Source organism: Cynara cardunculus (genome assembly GCF_001531365.2).
Source record: "Cynara cardunculus var. scolymus isolate 2C chromosome LG 4, CcrdV1, whole genome shotgun sequence".
NCBI lineage: Eukaryota > Viridiplantae > Streptophyta > Magnoliopsida > Asterales > Asteraceae > Cynara > Cynara cardunculus.
The window spans coordinates 12,829,129-12,848,158 of record NC_037531.1 but is presented as its reverse complement, the minus strand read 5'-3'; the positions used below and the strand labels follow the sequence as shown (position 1 = coordinate 12,848,158).

The 19,030-nt window shown below is 35.4% G+C and overlaps 3 protein-coding genes across 6 annotated transcripts in view; 2 read left to right on the top strand and 1 right to left on the bottom strand.

Moving 5' to 3' along the window:
- LOC112511711 (probable acyl-activating enzyme 17, peroxisomal) overlaps positions 1 to 5,291 on the top strand; it is a 14,867-nt gene extending 9,576 nt beyond the window's left edge. Inside the window, exons 8-14 of the mRNA XM_025117424.1 lie at positions 1,670 to 1,890; positions 2,126 to 2,220; positions 2,920 to 3,136; positions 3,586 to 3,711; positions 3,787 to 3,885; positions 4,364 to 4,579; positions 4,850 to 5,291. Coding sequence (XP_024973192.1) covers positions 1,670 to 1,890; positions 2,126 to 2,220; positions 2,920 to 3,136; positions 3,586 to 3,711; positions 3,787 to 3,885; positions 4,364 to 4,579; positions 4,850 to 4,960 — 1,085 coding nt within the window. The 3' untranslated portion in view covers positions 4,961 to 5,291. The remainder of the gene's footprint in view (positions 1 to 1,669; positions 1,891 to 2,125; positions 2,221 to 2,919; positions 3,137 to 3,585; positions 3,712 to 3,786; positions 3,886 to 4,363; positions 4,580 to 4,849) is intronic.
- A 641-nt stretch (positions 5,292 to 5,932) lies between these two features.
- On the top strand, positions 5,933 to 7,990 carry LOC112511128 (H/ACA ribonucleoprotein complex subunit 2-like protein). The gene is made up of 4 exons (XM_025116587.1): positions 5,933 to 6,425; positions 6,512 to 6,581; positions 7,019 to 7,124; positions 7,714 to 7,990. The coding sequence occupies exons 1-4, from the start codon at positions 6,287 to 6,289 to the stop codon at positions 7,873 to 7,875; spliced, it is 477 nt and encodes a 158-aa protein (XP_024972355.1). The 5' UTR covers positions 5,933 to 6,286; the 3' UTR covers positions 7,876 to 7,990.
- A 248-nt stretch (positions 7,991 to 8,238) lies between these two features.
- On the bottom strand, positions 8,239 to 12,611 carry LOC112511127 (uridine-cytidine kinase C). 4 transcript variants are annotated; one of them, XM_025116585.1, is made up of 12 exons: positions 12,441 to 12,611; positions 11,289 to 11,661; positions 11,092 to 11,206; positions 10,803 to 10,998; positions 10,617 to 10,730; positions 10,368 to 10,541; positions 10,030 to 10,224; positions 9,811 to 9,933; positions 9,383 to 9,495; positions 8,980 to 9,100; positions 8,618 to 8,890; positions 8,310 to 8,531 (listed from the first exon to the last, which is right to left on the bottom strand). In XM_025116585.1, exons 2-12 carry the CDS (start codon positions 11,626 to 11,628, stop codon positions 8,310 to 8,312), a joined length of 1,986 nt encoding a protein of 661 aa, XP_024972353.1. In that variant the 5' UTR covers positions 11,629 to 11,661; positions 12,441 to 12,611. The 4 variants fall into 4 exon arrangements, with proteins under 4 accessions (XP_024972351.1, XP_024972352.1, XP_024972353.1 ...); XM_025116586.1 differs by having other exon boundaries at positions 11,289 to 11,656; XM_025116583.1 differs by lacking the exon at positions 12,441 to 12,611 and having other exon boundaries at positions 8,239 to 8,531; positions 11,289 to 12,418.
- Positions 12,612 to 19,030: the final 6,419 nt, after the last annotated feature.

The window sequence follows — 19,030 nt, the reverse complement described above, 5'->3', positions numbered from 1 at the left end:
GCCGGAGGCGGTGTCCCGTCAATGTGTGACATGACTTTGTATCCCTTGGCATGAAGTTGAAACAGTTTGACCCACGAGGAGTAAGAGACCTTCGTGCCGTCAAGCACCCGGACCTTGTGTTGAATATTGGTCACGGTGTAGACAAGGTGAAGGGCCTTAGGAGCGTTTTCAGGCTTAATATTCATGGGTGAAAGGAAGACGGTAGCAGGAAGAGGACAGCAGGGATGAAATCAAACCGTGGTTTGATCTCTGATGATAAGAGAGCAAGAGCTAGGGTATCGAGTCTAGCTCTGATACCATGAAAGTAATCGTGTTTTCCTTTTATTATCTTCTATATACATCAGTTGAATATATATACAACTGAGAGGCTACAAATTAGGAAATGATCTCCACTCATTTAGAGGTGATGAATCACATAATAAACATCCTAAAATAGATGAGGCTAAACTCAGAAATAGCTAATTTACAGCTAATAACATCATTTTTTTTATTTGTCGTAACGCTGTGTAGAAACATAAATTCTCTTTGACCCACTGTCTTCACAAAGATGCAGATTTGTGTATTTGTGATTAACTTCAAACTATATGATGTTTGTGGTGGAAATGAGAATGTTGAGGTGGATGTTTGGCCATATATGGAGGGATAGGATTGTAACTGAGGATAGGCACAGGAAGGTGGGATTGCACTAGTTGAGGAAAATCTGAGGCGACACCATTTGAGGTGGCTTGTTCATCACCAATGTAGCCCTTAAGAGGAAACTTGTACCTAGAGGAGGTCGTTGGAATAGTTAGAGTTGATCAAGCGATGAATAGTAGTGGTGTTAAAATCCAAAAAGTGAACCAAAAACCAACAAACCCTTTTTGATCAACTAGAACCGAATTTATTTATTACTAACACTGGTTTGGCTAACCAAACTGATATAAAAGTTCTTTTTCCAGGTCTGTTTAGGCTCATGATTTTAGAGTCGGATGGTTATTGAAATATTAAATTTATCTTGTTTAACATATCTTTTGTTTTTATTATCTATCATTTTATCTTGTTTTAAATGTTTTTTAGGTGTTATATGCATCATATTAAAAATGTATTCTCTTAAATTATAGGACTTATTCTGGGTGAATAATCTTTTCCTAAGACAAACTTTTGTTTACCCCACCCCCTGTTTGTTGTAATTCTCCCTATTAAAAAATTTAGTGGTCTATTTTTTTGTAGACTTGTAAACATCTAACCCTCAGTTTGTAATTTTCTCTCCAACTTTCTCACTAATGGACTACTAAAGTTTGCTTGACGAGTTAATTGGTTGACCGGGTAACTGAACTGAAAACTGAGCAACTGATTTACCAGTTAACCTGGTTTTTCAGTGAGGTTCCGGTTCAAGAGAATGGCAAACTGATTTGTTAGGTTAACCTACCAAAACCTCATTTCAGTTCATTAACCTACTGTGAGCATCCCTAGACTGAATAGAGATATCTGATTGTGGACACCATTCATTCACCAAACCCTAGGGTTCTAGGGGTCTTTATATAAACTTTTGGGTTTCTCATTTGCTTTCATTTTTAGCTTATCCTAACCTAATTAGTTTGGAAAGGAATGTGTTACAAGGGTATTGATTCTGTATGGTCAAAGGGAATATATGTATAGAACAATTACTAATAGAATGAATTGAACGCAGGGGAACCAAAGGCAATTCCATGGACCCTTGCAACACCTTTCAAGGCTGGTGCAGATGGTTGGTGCCACACCGATGTCAACAAAGGTGATGTTCTTGCATGGCCCACTAATCTTGGATGGATGATGGGTCCTTGGCTAGTTTATGCTTCAATGCTGAATGGGGCATCACTTGCCTTGTATAATGGATCTCCCCTCAGTTTTGGGTTTGCCAAGTTTGTTCAGGTTCTCTTGAAATTTTATTCACTTCTAGATTCATTTTAACACCACATTTTTTCTCGTAACCTTGAATCTTGCAGCAACGTGCCTATTTTCTCTATATTTAGCCATCTCCAATTAGTTGGGATAAAAAGTTTGTTGTTTTGTTATCAGCCTATATCTTACCATCACCAACTCATGTTGCATTTGTGTAATTTCATTTTCAATGTTTATATTATAGCAGCTGCTTGAATTTTTTCAGGATGCAAAAGTAACAGTGTTGGGAGTGATCCCAAGTATTGTAAGGGCATGGAGAACAAAGAATAGTACAGCTGGCTGTGACTGGTCAACCATCCGGTGAGTGCTTAGTCTTGAGTTCATGTTTGGGCTATTGCTGAATCCTAACTCTAGTATCAAATCACTCCCTTCTATTCTGTTCTACTACTGTCCAAAGCAAAATATTTGGGTCATTTTTATTTTTTTTCTAGTTAAAATCTGATTGACATAAGTTTGTCAATTGGGTTAATAGACTATTTTACCCCATTTGAGTTTCAAACGCATTGGAAACTCTATTTGATATTGCTCAGAAATTTTGTATGCCCTCTTCCCTCGAACGTGCTATCATTCAAAGTGCAACGACAGTGAGTTATTTAGCTAAATGACCTCTCAACAAGTGCTTTTTATATTCATGACCTTCTCACAAGTTTCTAGGCATTCTTTGTGTATGGAAGTGACATTCTTCTGTTAAGCGGCGTTCTCAAACTTGTAAGGTCATGGATTTAAAAAGAAAACCGTGTCAGAAGGTCTTTTAATCAGAGGACCCAACAATGGCTGGGTCATTTTCCCCAATTTATAGAATATTCCTGATTATCTGGCGGAGTGAGTATTATGATATTATCATAACCAACGAGACACATGGGTCATATTGTGTTATAATGTACAATAGTTCTGATGTTAAAAAAATAGTTGGGCTGTTCATCACATGTAGATTGTGATGCTAGATCTGATTCTCTTTCTACTTTTATGTTCATCTTCTAAGCTGAACTGATTTGGTAGGTGCTTTGGATCGACTGGTGAGGCATCTAGTGTGGATGAATATCTTTGGCTGATGGGAAGAGCTAAATACAAGCCGGTGATCGAGTATTGTGGGGGCACAGAGATTGGCGGTGGTTTTATTACCGGATCATTACTGCAGCCTCAGTGCTTGTCTGCTTTCAGCACACCCACTTTAGGATGTAATCTGTTTATCCTTGGCAAAGATGGAATCCCTATAGTAAGCACAATTTACCAACCAATCACCACCCCCAACCCCAAGAAAGTAGCTTTGTGGTCAATCATACACTTACTGCTAATTATTCCAAAAGCTAAAAATATATGGGTTGTTTAACTTTTTTCAGTCGTAACCATGGAGAAACCTAAGTTTTTGGAGTTTTTAGGCACTTCTTTTGCTCCAATAGCTTCTCAGAAATGGAGAAAGTAGGAGAGAGGGGGGAAATTTCTTCAAATTTGGAGAATACTCTAAAATTAAATGAAGGAAGAGAGAGAATGAATTTTTATCCTTCCCAGGAAAAAATTCCCAGTTTAAGTCTCTAAAATGGAGATACTATTGGAGTCGGATGTTTTTTTTTTGAGATTTTGACTATTGCTTCTTCATTTCGGAGATATTATGGAGAAGCTGTTGGAGATGCTCTAATCTATTTGGTGTTGGTATCTTTGTTATAGCCACCAAATGTATCTGGATTTGGTGAATTGGCTCTTTATCCTCTCATGTTTGGAGCATCAAGCACGCTTCTAAATGCTAACCACTATGATGTTTACTTCAAAGGCATGCCTTCTTGGAATGGGAAGGTAAGTAAAAAGTCACCTTATGTCTAGAATTATGAGGGGTTTGAATTCACATTTGGTTAAATGTTTAAATCATAGGTTCTAAGAAGGCATGGGGATGTATTTGAGCGAACGCCTAGAGGATGCTATCGTGCCCATGGTCGTGCAGATGATACCATGAATCTTGGAGGCATCAAGGTATAGTTTTGATCTTCATTTTTTTCTTATGCAGACCAGATTGGATGGGCAAGAGTGAAGCAGGGCGGGTGAAAGATTTTGCAATGTTTTAGGGTTTTAATTTGACATGGGTAGTTTAGTAATTTATTAATATTGTCTTGTCTCTCCTTATTTTTGTTCCCCTTATTTTGGTGGGACAAAAAAAACTCAGTCCTGTCCAGGTCTAAATGTCGCACCAAACGTGGGATAAGTTTTTATTTTGGCATGTCCCCTGTACCAAACGCACCCTATAAGTTGTACACCCTTCTTTTTTCTCTTCATTTCAAAATATGATGGTCTTTTATTGGTAAGCACACTTACTACAAAACACTCGGTAAACAACCATTTCAAAATGCTTATCCGGTCCGAACCTCTTACGTGTAGCGTTTACCCAATTTGTGTTGGTAACGGCCTAATTTTTATGAAAACCCTTTAAAGACGAGTATGGTGTTCTGTGCAGGTAAGCTCGGTTGAGATTGAACGCATATGCAACTCAGTTGATGACACAATCCTCGAGACAGCAGCTATAGGTGTTGCACCGAGTGGTGGTGGGCCAGAGAGGTTGGTAATTGTAGTCGTGTTCAAAGATGCCAATGGTTCAACAACACCTGACTTGAATAAGCTGAAGGTGTCACTGAATTCCGCTTTACAGAAGAATCTAAACCCTTTGTTTAAGGTATCAGTTATCATCCAAGGCTATTTATGTTGAGCAGGGGTAAGTGCATTTAGGAACCATATATTTCTTAAGAACCAACTATTCATGATGAATACACCTAAATATTCATCATGCATTTTCTTCATCTTCCTCATGAATAATTCATGAATAGTTTGTTCCAAAAATATTCGTTGTTCTCAAATGAACCCGCATCTAGTTAAGTATATGGAGAAGTTTGACATCGTATGAACCTCGTAATTCCCAATTTGACTTTGTTTTTCTGTTGTCGAGGTTTCTGGTGTGGTGACCCTTGAATCACTTCCTAGAACAGCAACAAACAAGGTGATGAGAAGGGTTTTGAGGCAGCAGCTGATTCAAGGTGGTCAAAATTGCAAGTTGTGAATTCTCACATCCCAAGTGTATGATGATTGTCGAACATATGCAATGTGTGAGAGTTTATTTATAGCATCTTTTTCCTTGCATAGGCAAAAGAAATGGTTAATTAAGTCCACAATTAACATATGATAGATTGGTTATAAAGACGGATTGAATATCAGGTACGGGTATGGTATATACACATTCGATCCATTATGCATTGTGAAAATGGCTCGATTACTTCAAATAGGTGGGTTCGATGTCGTTCTCGTTATTATTATTGATTGCAAGACTTTATGTGAAATTCGATTTATCATATTAAATGTTGATTTTATAATATAAAAATGTTTTTACTCGTATGAACAAGACCAAGATTAACACTTCTTCCTTTTAATTTGTTTTATTGTTGTTTAGTGCCTCTTAATGATGTTATATAGGCAATGACATCATCTGAGGTAGAGAATTAAGGTGAGAAGTGTAAGAAAGAATCTGGACCCTTGATCATATTTGATTTCAAACTTATACATGAATTATGCTTTGATATGGGGATTGTTTCGGTGTATCTTCGTGCATCTCATCTTAATGTGCATTCAATGGTGAAGATATTTTCTTACGCTTTTCATTGAAATGTATATATATTTAAGAAATATTGGTGTTTGTTTCGAAAAACTATCTACGCTATCATGAATCATTTAGAAACTTGGGATTTCTTTTACATCTATCTTGAAATATACAATATTCGAGAATATGTCTAAAGTTTATCATCGTGAATCATTTTTTCTTTTTATTAATTTGGATATCCAACCCGCTATGCGAGCCAACTAATCTTAGGACGACCACTTGCTTTGCAGATAGCATGGAGTCACCACATTTGAACCTCCGTGGGGATTTTTATTCCTCCTTGGATTTGAACCTGATATCTCCTGGTAACCTTTGGAGCCAAGTTCAAACGAATCAGAAGGTTGTGAATCATTTATATATGTTAGTATTGGGTTGGATTGAGTTCAAATGACTCTAACCTAATTCTAACTCGATACTTTATGATTTGAAGATTCTATAACTCAATCAAGTACCGATTCATTTTGGAGTGAATTGAATTAGGTTATTTCAGGCTGGGTTGACTCGGTTAATCAGGTTTAGTCCCATTTTTGTGAACCCCATAAAAAAATGATGATTTGGGCCAGGCATATGTAAGGGGTGCGGCCCAAGTTAATCGCAGGTGAACCAATCACGTGCGAAGCACACGAGAACCACTGCTTCTACTACCTCCTTAAACCCTAAAAAATAAAAACGTAAACGTAGGAATAAACCCTAATTCTGCTTTTGCCTCCATTTTTTCGAGCAAAAAAAAAAATGGGAGGAAGTGATAGTGAAACAGAGAAATCGGCACACAAGGAGAAGGAGAAGAAGAAGCTTCTGGCTTTAGCCCCAATCGCTAAGCCCCTTGCTGGCAAAAAACTCTCCAAACGTACCCTTAAACTCGTCCGCAAAGGTTCATTCAATCAAACTCACTTTTCTCTTTAACATCAATCAATCAATCCTTACTAAACTTATCTTCATCTTTTGAATGCTATTTAGCTGCCGAACACAAATGTGTAAAGAGAGGAGTCAAGGAGGTTGTCAAGAGCATCAGACGGGGTAATAAAGGGTAAGTAATTCTAATTCATTTCATCATTATGCAATTTGATTCAAGTTTGTGATTTTATATGCCATTAGGGTTCATCTATAGTGTTATAGATCGTTAGTTGTTTAGTCTACAGTTTTCATGTTAATAAGTTGACAGCATGGATGCTATTGTTTATGGCTGGTCGTTATTTGGGGATTAGGGTTTGTTAATGGAAACCACTGTTCTTATTGAGAGTTGAGTTTTCTAGTGCATTACTGCAAACGGGTTAGGGGGTGAGCATATCGGACACATGGGTCCACTGAAACTGGCCCCATGGAACCATTGTGAAGAAACCATCCATGGATATGGGTGTTAAGTGTTAACTGATGAACACAAATGGTTGACCTACAATAGATATTTGTTTCAGGGGTGAAAGATGAGTTCTTTTCGAATCTGATCATTTGTTTTGGTGAACGCAGAGTGTGTGTTATTGCTGGAAACATAAACCCAATTGATGTGATAACGCATGTTCCCGTGCTATGCGAAGAGGCGGATATACCGTATGTATATGTATCATCCAAAGAAGTAAGTTAGCCATCTTCTATTGTTGTTAAATCCTCTATTACCTGCTATTGCTTTACTTTTCTAGTTTGCTGTCTTGTATTAGTCTGCTATTACCCAAGATCAATATCCAAATCTTTTTGTAGTAAAAAAAGTTTGTACATCTTACCCTTGAGACATTACCTCTGCCTGGATATACTAGGTTTGTTCGGTTTGGTTTACTATAGTTAGCTTGTTGTGCTTGTTGGGTACGTTTGGCAATCAGGACAGAACGGTACAATAACTTGTCATATGTTTGGTGCGACATTAAACTGGGATAAGACAAGCTCTGAGTGGGACAAAAATGCACATTTTCTGTTCCATCAAAATAGGTGGAACAAAAATCAGGGAGATGAGACAAGATTTGTGAACTGCTAGATTACCCATGTTAAATTAACCCTTAAAACCTAGAATTCTTTCACTTGCCTGTCCAGTCTCGTCTAATCCTGTTTGCGTACCAAATCCATTTTTGCACTGCAAGTCTGGTTTTCATGCCACTGTCTACTACTCATCCCAATTGTTGTTAACCAACGAGACGATATACGTGATAAAATGGCTGCTGCTGTTGCTGCAGGATCTTGCAAATGCAGGTGCCACCAAGAGGCCGACATGCTGCATTCTGGTTCTCCCCAAGCCGACAAAGGGAGAACTTGGAGAGGAAGATCAGAAAAAGCTGAAAACCGAATATGATGAAGTTGCTTCAGAAATAACTTCACTTGCCGCTTCTATGTTCTGATGACGATTGTTTGTAGCTTTCCTTGTTTAATTTAAATCATGTACTTCAATGTATTGTTATCAGCAGCCTAATCACACAATGAGTTTTTCGTTCCATTCTACACCAAAGATTTCTTGGCGTTCGTGGTCAGATGACCTTTTTAGCCATAGCTGCAAATGAGCCTATTGGTTCAATGGTGATTGGTTCATCTCAAACTCGACTCCATAGCCAGACAAAAGGGTAGTTCCCGAGTTCCTAAACTATTACCGTTAGCTTTTCAGCTAACAACCACAGCATAACAAGAAATGAGCCTTGTGAAATAAAAGCTTCTTTTGTTGCTATATGTAATACTTTTCCAGGGACAACATTCACCCCATTCTTTACACATTAAAGTGGTAATACCTTATACTTTGATCCCCAATTTATTTGAGTAAGTAAACTTTTCAAGAGACTGGTTACTTTTGAGAATACAGACTCCTACACAACAAGAAACCCAACCCACCAATCGTCAATGTTACGATGAACGGTATCCCAAACGATTCAATCTCCATCAATCGGTTCCTCTTTTCTGCCCCCCGATCTTGCTGAGACCGTTCTACACCATACTCACGTAACAAGTTACTTAAGTTGTCTATCTGATGCATCACTTGTCGTTGCCCCCTTGCTATCAGTAACACCTATCCAACAAAAAAGAAAACGGTCACCACCCTAAATCCTACGGGGGCAAAAAGAAAAACTTTCAAATATAAGGCGGGGTATGTACCTCTTCCATGAGGGGAGATTCTCGAGCCAACTGGTTAGAAGATGCGGAATTGGGTAGCAGTTGTCCGGTCAATGAACCGTTTCCCAGCCCGGCCATGAACAGTGAAGTTGCCGAACCGTTGCAGGATTCGGCCTGGCCGGCCATAGCCATATTTTGATGGCTAGGGACTCTTCTTTCAGAAAATTTCGAAGTTAGTTCTTCGATACGAGATGTGAAGTCATCCATCCTTTCGTTGAGAGTGGAAATTTGTTCCGAGAGGTGAGTGATGACTCCCTAAAAGTAAAATAATCAAAACGAATGCTAAATAAATTCCGAAAAAACAAACAAACAAAAACTTGAAATGGAAGAGATATGGAGTTTACTTGATTTGCAACGGGTGCTGGTGAATCAGGGGTCCTCCCGTCGAACCTCCTACTATTAATGGAAAGTTTTGTCAGCTTTGATAAATTCCGTTCACGTGTAGATAGCGAGTGCGCACCACCCCTGTTGATGCACAACTCGAATTTAAAACCTTACCTACATATATAACTAGAAGAAATCCTGGTTCTTATAAGAGCTCCCGCTGTTTTATTCAAAACAATAACCCTCTCTTACTGTTTCAGAAAACTTCATAGGCTTTCTAGCGGGGCCCAAGGGGTGAAAACCGGAAACTGTGAGAATATATGAAACCCCTTTTGAATATCTTTCTGAAAGAGTCCTTCAAAGACGGAGATTCCTACATATATATAGGTTCGATGATCTGTGTCTAATGGAGATGAAAAGTACCGGTTGAGGTATTTGGATCTCCTATCAGCAGAAGCACGAGATAACGCTTCTTTGGGGCTTGAAACCAAATCATCATCGATACTAAGCTTCGTTTTCAGATCATCTGGCAATGTCTGTAAATTTCCACTTGATCAAGACTACGAACACACATGCATAATCAAAGTTTACGACTTCATCTGTCCCAAAGTGTCCACATTTCTATTTCAGTGTGTCTCAGAATAAGTGTTCGCTTTCATTTCAAAAGTAGGTGCCTACTTTCCAGTTCTACCCTTAATTATAAGATGGAGAAATTCAGAATCCCTCTATTATTTAGGGTAAAATTGTCATTTAGTTAATTAAAAAGTGTAATAATTTCACATTTCTAAAATTGTATGCCTTTTCATTGTGGACATTTATTTTGGGATGGGAGAGTATGAAATAGCACATACCATCACATCATTTACGGCTTTTTCTAGCTGTATTTGTTCTATGTAGGTGCGAGGAACATATGTACCATCTAACCCGAGCTGCTCTGCAATATATTTGACATACAAACGGTCTCTTCCTTGCACCTTAACCAAATTTGGATCGAAAGAACATCAAAAGAAGGAACTTGAAAGCATAAAAAGAATTTCGTCAGATCTTAAGATAGTGTTCAAATAGATTACCTGAACATAGGTGCGATTAAGTTGCTCCAACCAATCGGTTTTCACACAGACCTTTTCATCGAAGAAAATATGGCTACTTCTTTTGAGTATAGCAGCAATCGTGTATCCTAAAGCCATTAGCCCACCAAGAAGACGCACACTCACTTCAAAGGTGATTCTAGGTGATATGATGAATGGACTATCGGTCACCCACTCCTGAACATACAAATGTTTCAATAAACCAAACCAAACCAAATCAAACAATCCCAGTATATCCCACCCACCCAGAGGTGGGGTTACCCTAAAGAGGAAAACAACAGTTTCGAAAGAAAATTTTAATTTTTGTAGAAGATTCATGCCTCAAACATTAGGTTGTATTTCCCATCCCTGTTCCTCATCCTCAGATATGATTGACAGGCTTCAGGATCTTCACCGGGTGGTAGAAGATATATATCGTAAGTTTCTTCTTTTCTTTCTTGATGTTCTTGAGAGAGAACCGCCTTCATCTGCTCTGGGGTCACAGTCTTTTTGGACTACAGTTAAAAGAAATATGAGTAGGTAAATTCTCTAAATTACCCTTGTAAATTTCCTTTTCAACAGGAACTGACCTTCAAAATATAACTTGGATTCTGGAATCCTGAGAAAGGATTGAACTTGTTGATGATTTTTATATGTGCGGTCTGAAGATCAGGCTCGATAAAAGCTTTGTACATAGGATATACCTGTGTACAAGAATATCTTAGAGCATTTAGAGACAATGTATAAGGTTATACAAATAGTCAAACTAAGAATACCGTTTCAGATATTTGATGAATTATTTCTTCGGGTTCTTGTCCAACACGTTGAATGTCCCTCAAAACCCGCTTCACAAGATCAAAGTGTACTCCACCAGTGACAGAGACACGGAGATCTAGCAATGGTCGTAGTTTTTCACTAAGCGCATAAATCCCTTCGATAATCACTATGCGAGAAGAAGGAACTTCGAGTGTTCTGTTAGATAGAAACACTTTTAGGAAAATAATACAGCTAGATGGACAGAAATACTGGGTTCGTTTGGTTTTAGTAAAAAGAAAGATTCCTAACCTGTAACCAATTCGTGAACTGGACTTAAAGTCATATATGGGAACTTCAACCGTCCTCCCTTCCTTTAGTCCATGGATATTTTCAAGTAATGTGTTGTAATCTGTCAGCCTTGGATCTGCATCAAAGTAACTGCTGTTAGATAACTGCCATGGAAGTGATAAACCAGTAGAATAATAGTAGAAATTAACACTAATTACCATCAAAGTTGCCATCGACAATACGTGTTGCATCATTGTAGTTGTCCATTGTTATAACAGCAATGCTGGGCATAAAGTTAAGGACTTTATCTGTAAATACAGTCTTCCCAGCCCCGGATGGACCTGCTACACCGACTAATAAAATACCCTCATTCTTTTGAACCAACAACTGGCATGCACGGATCACTACGAAGAAACCCTTCTCAAATGAAAGAGGATCTTGGATGGGAGCAATCTCGTAACGAGATGAATCCTTCTTTTTAACCAACTGAACTTGATCTCTTAGTAGACCAGAACGCCTTCTAGGTGATTCAGCAATTAAAGAATTCTCCTCGGACATTTTCCTATTAGTGGATATATGTTTCAACCTTTGCTGCAAAAATGAACCACAAATAAGTGGGAATAAACCAAAAAATAGCAGCATGAAAACATACCTTTGCAGCTTCAGTTTGTAAAATTAGTAAGCGGCTATGTTTGATCAACTTTACCTACTGATGGAGTGATCTTTGATCAAAGAGAAATGCATGCCCTTTCTTGTTCACAAGTTATGGTATGTTCCATTACTCACATCAACGACATATAAATAAATGATCAAGATATAGAATTAAGACCCCTTTGATTAGATATCTTAATCATAAATTCTACCAGAACTTATAGGTTCTGACACAATCTTCATCAATGTTGTTAGGAGACAGATGCCAGCCAAGATTGACATGAGAGATGCATCAAAGAAAGTGGGCTTAAGATCAGGAGCAATGTTCCTAATTCTGGTATGATGTAGCAATAAATGGATAAGATAATCAATGCTAATTATTGGCATCTTTAGAACCAGCAGTTAAATCATCTATGAAAGCTTCAAAAAGGGATATGCAACTTTCACAAATCCAATCGATCAAACAACCAATTAGTTGGGTTGGGAGTCAATTTACACTCAAATCAATGAACCCACTAAACCTTTCATAAAATCAAGAACCCCAACTAATTCCAGTAAAGGAAAACACAGTCTGACATAGAGTTTTAACCTAAATTTCATGCAGTGAATGAAAAATCAAAAGATAACAAGAACCCAATAAGATTTCAAGTAAAGGATCGGGCAGACAAGCAGTTAAACACAATCACAAAGCATGAATTGGTAGTATCAGATGAACAGACCTCAAGAACCGACCGCGTGAATTGCAATCAACAGTTGGAAGAGAATTAAAGAAAATGGGAGGGAATAATCTGGAAGTAGATATTAAAGAATCGAAAAAGCAAGAGCGAAGGGTTGAAAGAAAGCCAGGTGGTGAGAGGTTTGGTCGTTGACGATAGTTGGGTGGCGATGTTAGAAAGCAGCGATTGGTATGTGAGTCAATTTACAATGAGATGGGGGCGATGGCGATGGAGGGAGAGATTCTTGGTCGTTAAATAAGACGTCTGGCGGTAGAAATTTCTTTTCAACTAAAATCCACAAAAACAAATATGTTCCAATGTTCGATTTTCTAAAAGTAAATTATAGATTTGGTTCCATATGGTTTTTTTAGTTTTTCTATAAAAACATTTATCAACTTATTATAAAACTTCTTATTACCGGTTTAGCACCGGTATAAGTTATTTATCTAAAAAGTGTTTATTACCGGTGTAACACCGAAATAAGTCAATAAATTATTTTTATAAACAATTTTAATCACCCTTTTACCTGAGAGTTTTTTTTATTCTAAAATAGTTTTAGAATTGTAATTTCGTAATGTTTTTGTAACAAATCATCATTCCATATAACATATAACATATAACATATAACATATAACATATAACATATAACATATAACAATAAAAAATAACAAGTCATATTGGGGTTATCAGTTGGGTGTTATTCTATAAAACTATATAACTGTCTGAAGTCTATCACAAAATTTTTGTTAATGACATTTTTATATAAAAAGATCTAAATATCATGAAGATCAAAAGCAGATTTCATAAAAATTCTTCAATAGGTTTCAAATGAACATCCAAATAGAAGGTCTCGCATTTTTCACTTTCTTTTACCTTCTAATTGTTGTTGCCCTAAAATGTATATTTTTGAAAATAAAGTGAGGTTTAGACCATACGGTCTAGTAAAGAAATCTATGTCAGTGCAATACAATGAAAACCAGTTCATATGAAACCTTTTAAATCAGTAAACATATAGTTGGTACCTAGGCATAGGGTTGTGTTTTTAAGAAAACAATAATGATTTTATTTTGGAATAAAATATAAATTTGAAAATATTATAAAAATTTGAAAAAAAATATTAATGTTAATATCAAATCAACTCTTTAAAAGTTCTCATTTTTTATGTAATTTCTTTAATTTTTTTTTTTATTATAATTTAATTTAAATTTAATAATGAAATAATTTATTTTTGGTTTAATAATATAACATTTTATAAAGATAATATTAAGCATTCTGTTAGAACTTAATAATTATCTTAATTATATTTTAGATTTTTTATAATTAAAATGAGATGTTTATCCTATATTTAATTATGTTTATCTGCAGTTAGTTACACGAATTCAGATATGGAGCTTTAATAAGTTGTACTTACGCACAATCTACTTGTAATCTTAAGTTTTAAGTAACATGCATTAATAAACAATATTTTATGTATAAAGTGGTTTTTAAGAGTTTTTGTCAAATGTTTTATAATATAATATAAATATATAGGTTCAAACGAGAATACTCATGTTCTACGAAAATACGAGCACACTTTTGGACTTCCAAATTAATTAATACATAATAAAAATTAGAATAAATGAAAATGAATTAGTATTTATTCATAATTATCTGTTATCTTAGATTTATCTTTATCTCTTAAATTTTGTTATTATCACCAGGGTTTCTTATGTTGATCCGTCCATTGTCGATAATGATGTGATAATATTGTAATAATTATCTGATTTTGCCATGATAATAATATAATAATGATTTAATAAGTTGAAGACTTTTTATGATCTAGCAATCATCTAATAATTATATGATTTTTGTTGTGATAGAAATGTGATAATGTTGTGATAATCGAATATCAATGATGATGACATCTACATTCATCACTTTGTCTGTTCATTATGTGATTTTGCTGTGATTAGAATGTGATAATTATTTGATACCGGTTAACATATTATCTGTATGTGATTCTAAAGATAAAGATGTCACCAAAATTACAGAAATACGAAATCGCATGATTATCCTTAATTAATTAGTTTATTTTCTTTTAGTTTTAATTATGAGTTAAATAATTTTGAGGCCCATAAATGTTCTTACATTCTCGTAAAACAGGAGTGTTCTTGTTTGAACCTCCACCTATATATATATATATATATGTGTGTGTGTGTGTGTGTGTGTATGTATGTATTATGCACGTACCATCATAGTCTCAACGCACTGTTGTGCAAGTCCCTTCAACCTATAAATCATTTATCAAATCACATGTGTTATCACAGTTAACAGTAATAACCCAAACATACCAATAAGGTATAACACTTGAAACAATAACATATGATAATATATGCATTTCAGTTCAAAAAATGTTACAAGAAAACTCACCTCGATGATGATAATGAGGAAATAAACTTTAACCAGAACGAACGATCAAAACCAAATACTTCAATCTGAATTAGGGTAGCATATATCACAATCCGAACAATAAAATCAACCTTCCCTCTAATTATCCTATAAAGTACATAAACAGTACCCCGGAGTATCCCAAAAAAAACATGAAGCAAACACTGGAAAAAACCCGCAAAATAGTGGCTTGCACTAGCCGCGCGACTTAGGTCGCAGGGTAGTTCGTGTGGCCTACTGTTTCGTCCTTATTCCCCTGTTTCAACCTAACAACTCCAAACATTCAAATCAAAAGATTTATCCCTGAAAATTTCCCTCTTTTTAAACACAAACTCAAATAAACCAACATATCATGGGTTTCTATATCAAAAGAACTTAAATCCTCATTAAGAATCCCAAGGATTTCTAAATCAAAGATTTCTCCCATAACATGAATCAAAATAACCCACTAGTTTGACACGTACAAAAACAAAACCTATACATATATATATATATATATATATATAGATGATTTCAAAACTGATATGGACATGGACACTTACTTAGAAAGGATTCCACAGATTTTTATGGAAGAATCTTGAACCCACAAAACCTATATATATATATATATATATATATATATATATACATATGGATGAAGGATCATGCGAGAAGTAAAACATTTTGTGAGAAAGCGATAAATTTCAATATCATTTATGATTATACTCTTTTGGGTGTGTTTAATCATATATGATTAAACATCTATGTGTTGTCAATGCAACATGTGTTTAATCATATATGATTAAGCTTATGTATCATGTGTGTAATCATATATGATACCGAAACTTCTTGCCTTCTCGCAAAAATGTTTAGCTTCTCACTTGAACATACATATATATATATATATACAACAATTAAATCAAGGTACCCAAAGCCACCAACTAAAAACTTAACACAAACCTTAATTTCTTGAAGATTAAAGACGACATATCTTACGACTGAAAGAGAAGGGATTTAAACCAAACATCAAAATTCTTTCCTTCTTGGCTTATTATTCCCGATGCACACTCTAGGGATAACCCAGACATATCACTTTTAATAAAACTCTCTTTTTGGAACAAGATGAGACGATGCTGTCGGGTTTTTATAACCCATAAATTCAAAATAAACCCTCATCTATAGGTAAATAACAAAAACAACTCCTAGACCTCTAATAACGGTTATAACAGTTTTGGTTTGTGGCACTGGCGATTGCCTACCCGTTAAGTGAGGGGTAATTTGGTCTTTTCTCAATTTTTTTTCTTTTCTAATTTGTCTTATTGAATTATAAACCACGAGGACCTAAACCTTAATTCACTCTATAACATATTACATATATACACCACAAAACCCACCCCTACCCCCGTGATCTTCATTTAAAGTAGCCTCCCCCAGGTCAGTTCCTGACAAGTTTTGGGCCCTATTTTAAATAATAAAATAAATCCTCTCATTGCAGTATTTATAATACTTGATTATAAACAAAATCCTCTCATTGCAGTATTTATGTAAATTGAATATACAAAATATAATAAAATAAATCATATTGTTCTAGACTTGTGGTTCTTATTGTATTTTCATTCATTTAGAATCTTTTTTTTTATTACTAATTTTGAAGTATTGAAGAAATGAAACTGTGGTCATTGTAGAAATATTATTATAACAATGTAGTTTGGTTTTTCTTGCTGAATAAATTGTTGAAGATGGTAAGAAAGTTTCACAAATTCACTAGTCCACCAATTCATTTTCGAAGTTACAAATTGAAACCATTTTTCTTTTTGGTCTTAATTTCTGTTGGTCATGGAAAGTGATGACTTGCATATGAGGTGTTTGTAGAGGAGGGGGGGGGGTGAGTATAAACACAATAAAATTTCACTTTTTAATCCAATATTCTATATTTCGTATAAAACAAAGAATTGCATATTTGTCGTGGAAGCTAGGAAAGTAAGATTTGTGATTCTAAACAATCTGACCGGTGATAAATTTTCTAACACTGAAAGAGCGGGGAAGAAGTACTATTTCATATCTGAATGACTATAAAGTTCTTCAGATGTTGACACTGATTTTGCCTAAAAGACTATCACAAAAAAGTTCTTTTCAAAATGGGTGAGTAATAATGAATGACTAGGCAGACCTTTTATAGTCGTCATTGCATTAAATGCTATTGTCCAATTCTAACACGTGTCTTCATTTGATTTGTTGATCCATGTATGCTAGCTAGTACTCTTCATTTCAGTCTTTGAGGTTGATGTAGACACTTGTTAACCTATCCCATCTTTCTACCGAGGGAATAATAAAGGAAGTATGATACTAATAAAATAGTACTTTAGAACTTACTTTGGTTGACATTTTGTGCATGTTCTCATACCAAAATGGGTGTTGGAGAGTTAGTGAGCCAAACTTGTTGGACAAATTTGTACTCCAAAATTTAGCTTGCCATTAGTATTTGTCAAACTACTAGTTGACTTTATTTGTATTGATCTTTTTGTATAGATGGCAAATCAATCCGCTTTGAAGACGATCTTGACCTCACTTCAACTAGTCTTCAATTTTGTTGAAGACATTTTGCTCTTGGATCAATACAAATAGTTACAATACTTTTACAAGTAAAAATCATATCTTCTTCTATTCCAAAATATAAGCTATGCATCGGATTTCCAGCTATAGAAATATTATGAAGATGTTTCATCAAATACAAAGAGACTTTGTACATATTGTAGACATATGAATCTTTAAGCTTTAAGTGACCAATAAGAAAGTCTATCAAATTTCCTTGATTGGATGGTTAAAATCTTAAAGGTGACAGAGCTAGCTCCACAATCTATACAAAAGGATCCAACGAATGAGTTACACCTGAGACCTAAGGCTTGAGGTTCATATGTTACTATATTGAGACTATATCCGATAGATGAATTTCATAGGATATAATTCTTGTAAGGCAAGTTTAAATTTTCTTTTCTAAGTGTTTAATCAGATACTATGAGTATTAGTTACAAATTTGATGGTTTGTCATATTTCCCCTCCCCCCTCCAAGCTCCCCAAATCCCAGAAAGTTGGTCCACTTTACGATCTAAAAAGATTTTAAATACAATTATTTGGAAAAATTTACACTTGATTGAATAAAATTAATAGAATAGCTATGTTTCCTATCTTTGGAAAGAAAAAAAAAAGCACAGGTAACTTAGAAATATGGCATTCTCACCGTTCACCAATCTTCTCCCCCTCCCATTGTAACATGTGGCACTTGGAAGTGACATAATGAGAAAGGTAAATTTTCTGAAAATTTCAATTGGCAAGCAAGTAGTCCGCATAGTCAAACAAACTAAAGATCCCATGAATAATGATTTTGCTGACCTATATCCCTCCCCATCCCATAAATTCTAAAAAAGAACAGCCTAGAAATGCAACATGCAATGTAAAACACAGTAACCAGACAATGGGCATATGTCATATATCTAATAAATTTACTACATATGAACCCGAAAATACAGACAGGTTCATGGTAGCTTACACACATGAGGATGATACAAATCAGAATATAAGTCGGTCTTAGGGTAGAACAAGGGTTGGCGTGTTGTCTTCATTCGTTTGATTTGGTTGTTAGCTCACAGTAAACACAACTGGAATTCACACTCAAAAACCCTGATTTTTTTTAATGTTAATAAAAACCAAATAATTACTTGGAGATGGAGACGAATTGAACGATTGAGAGAAATGCATGAATCGTAATGGATTGAACGATGGAAGATTGAGAGAAGATGGGAGGGAGGATTGAACGATGGATCAGTAAGTGATTGAACGATTGAGCGATGGAAACTCTTTTTAAAGGGAATCGTCATCTTGGGGAGTGAGAGAAATCCCTGAATCGTCGTCTTGGGAGGGACGACTTGTCTGAAACGTCGTCTCGGGGGAGGGGAGCAATGGAAGCGACGTTTTGGGAGGGTAGCCGGGTAAAGGGAAAAGGGTTGAAAAGTATAGGTAAAGGTAGGATAGATAAGGGTATCTTGGTCATTTATAATTTTAAGACTTTAAGATTTTTACTAAATTTGCTTAATAAGGTAGTATAGATTTCTTTAAAAAAAATTATAATTTAATTTAAGTTTAATAATGAAATAATTTATTTTTGGTTTAATAATATAACATTTTATAAA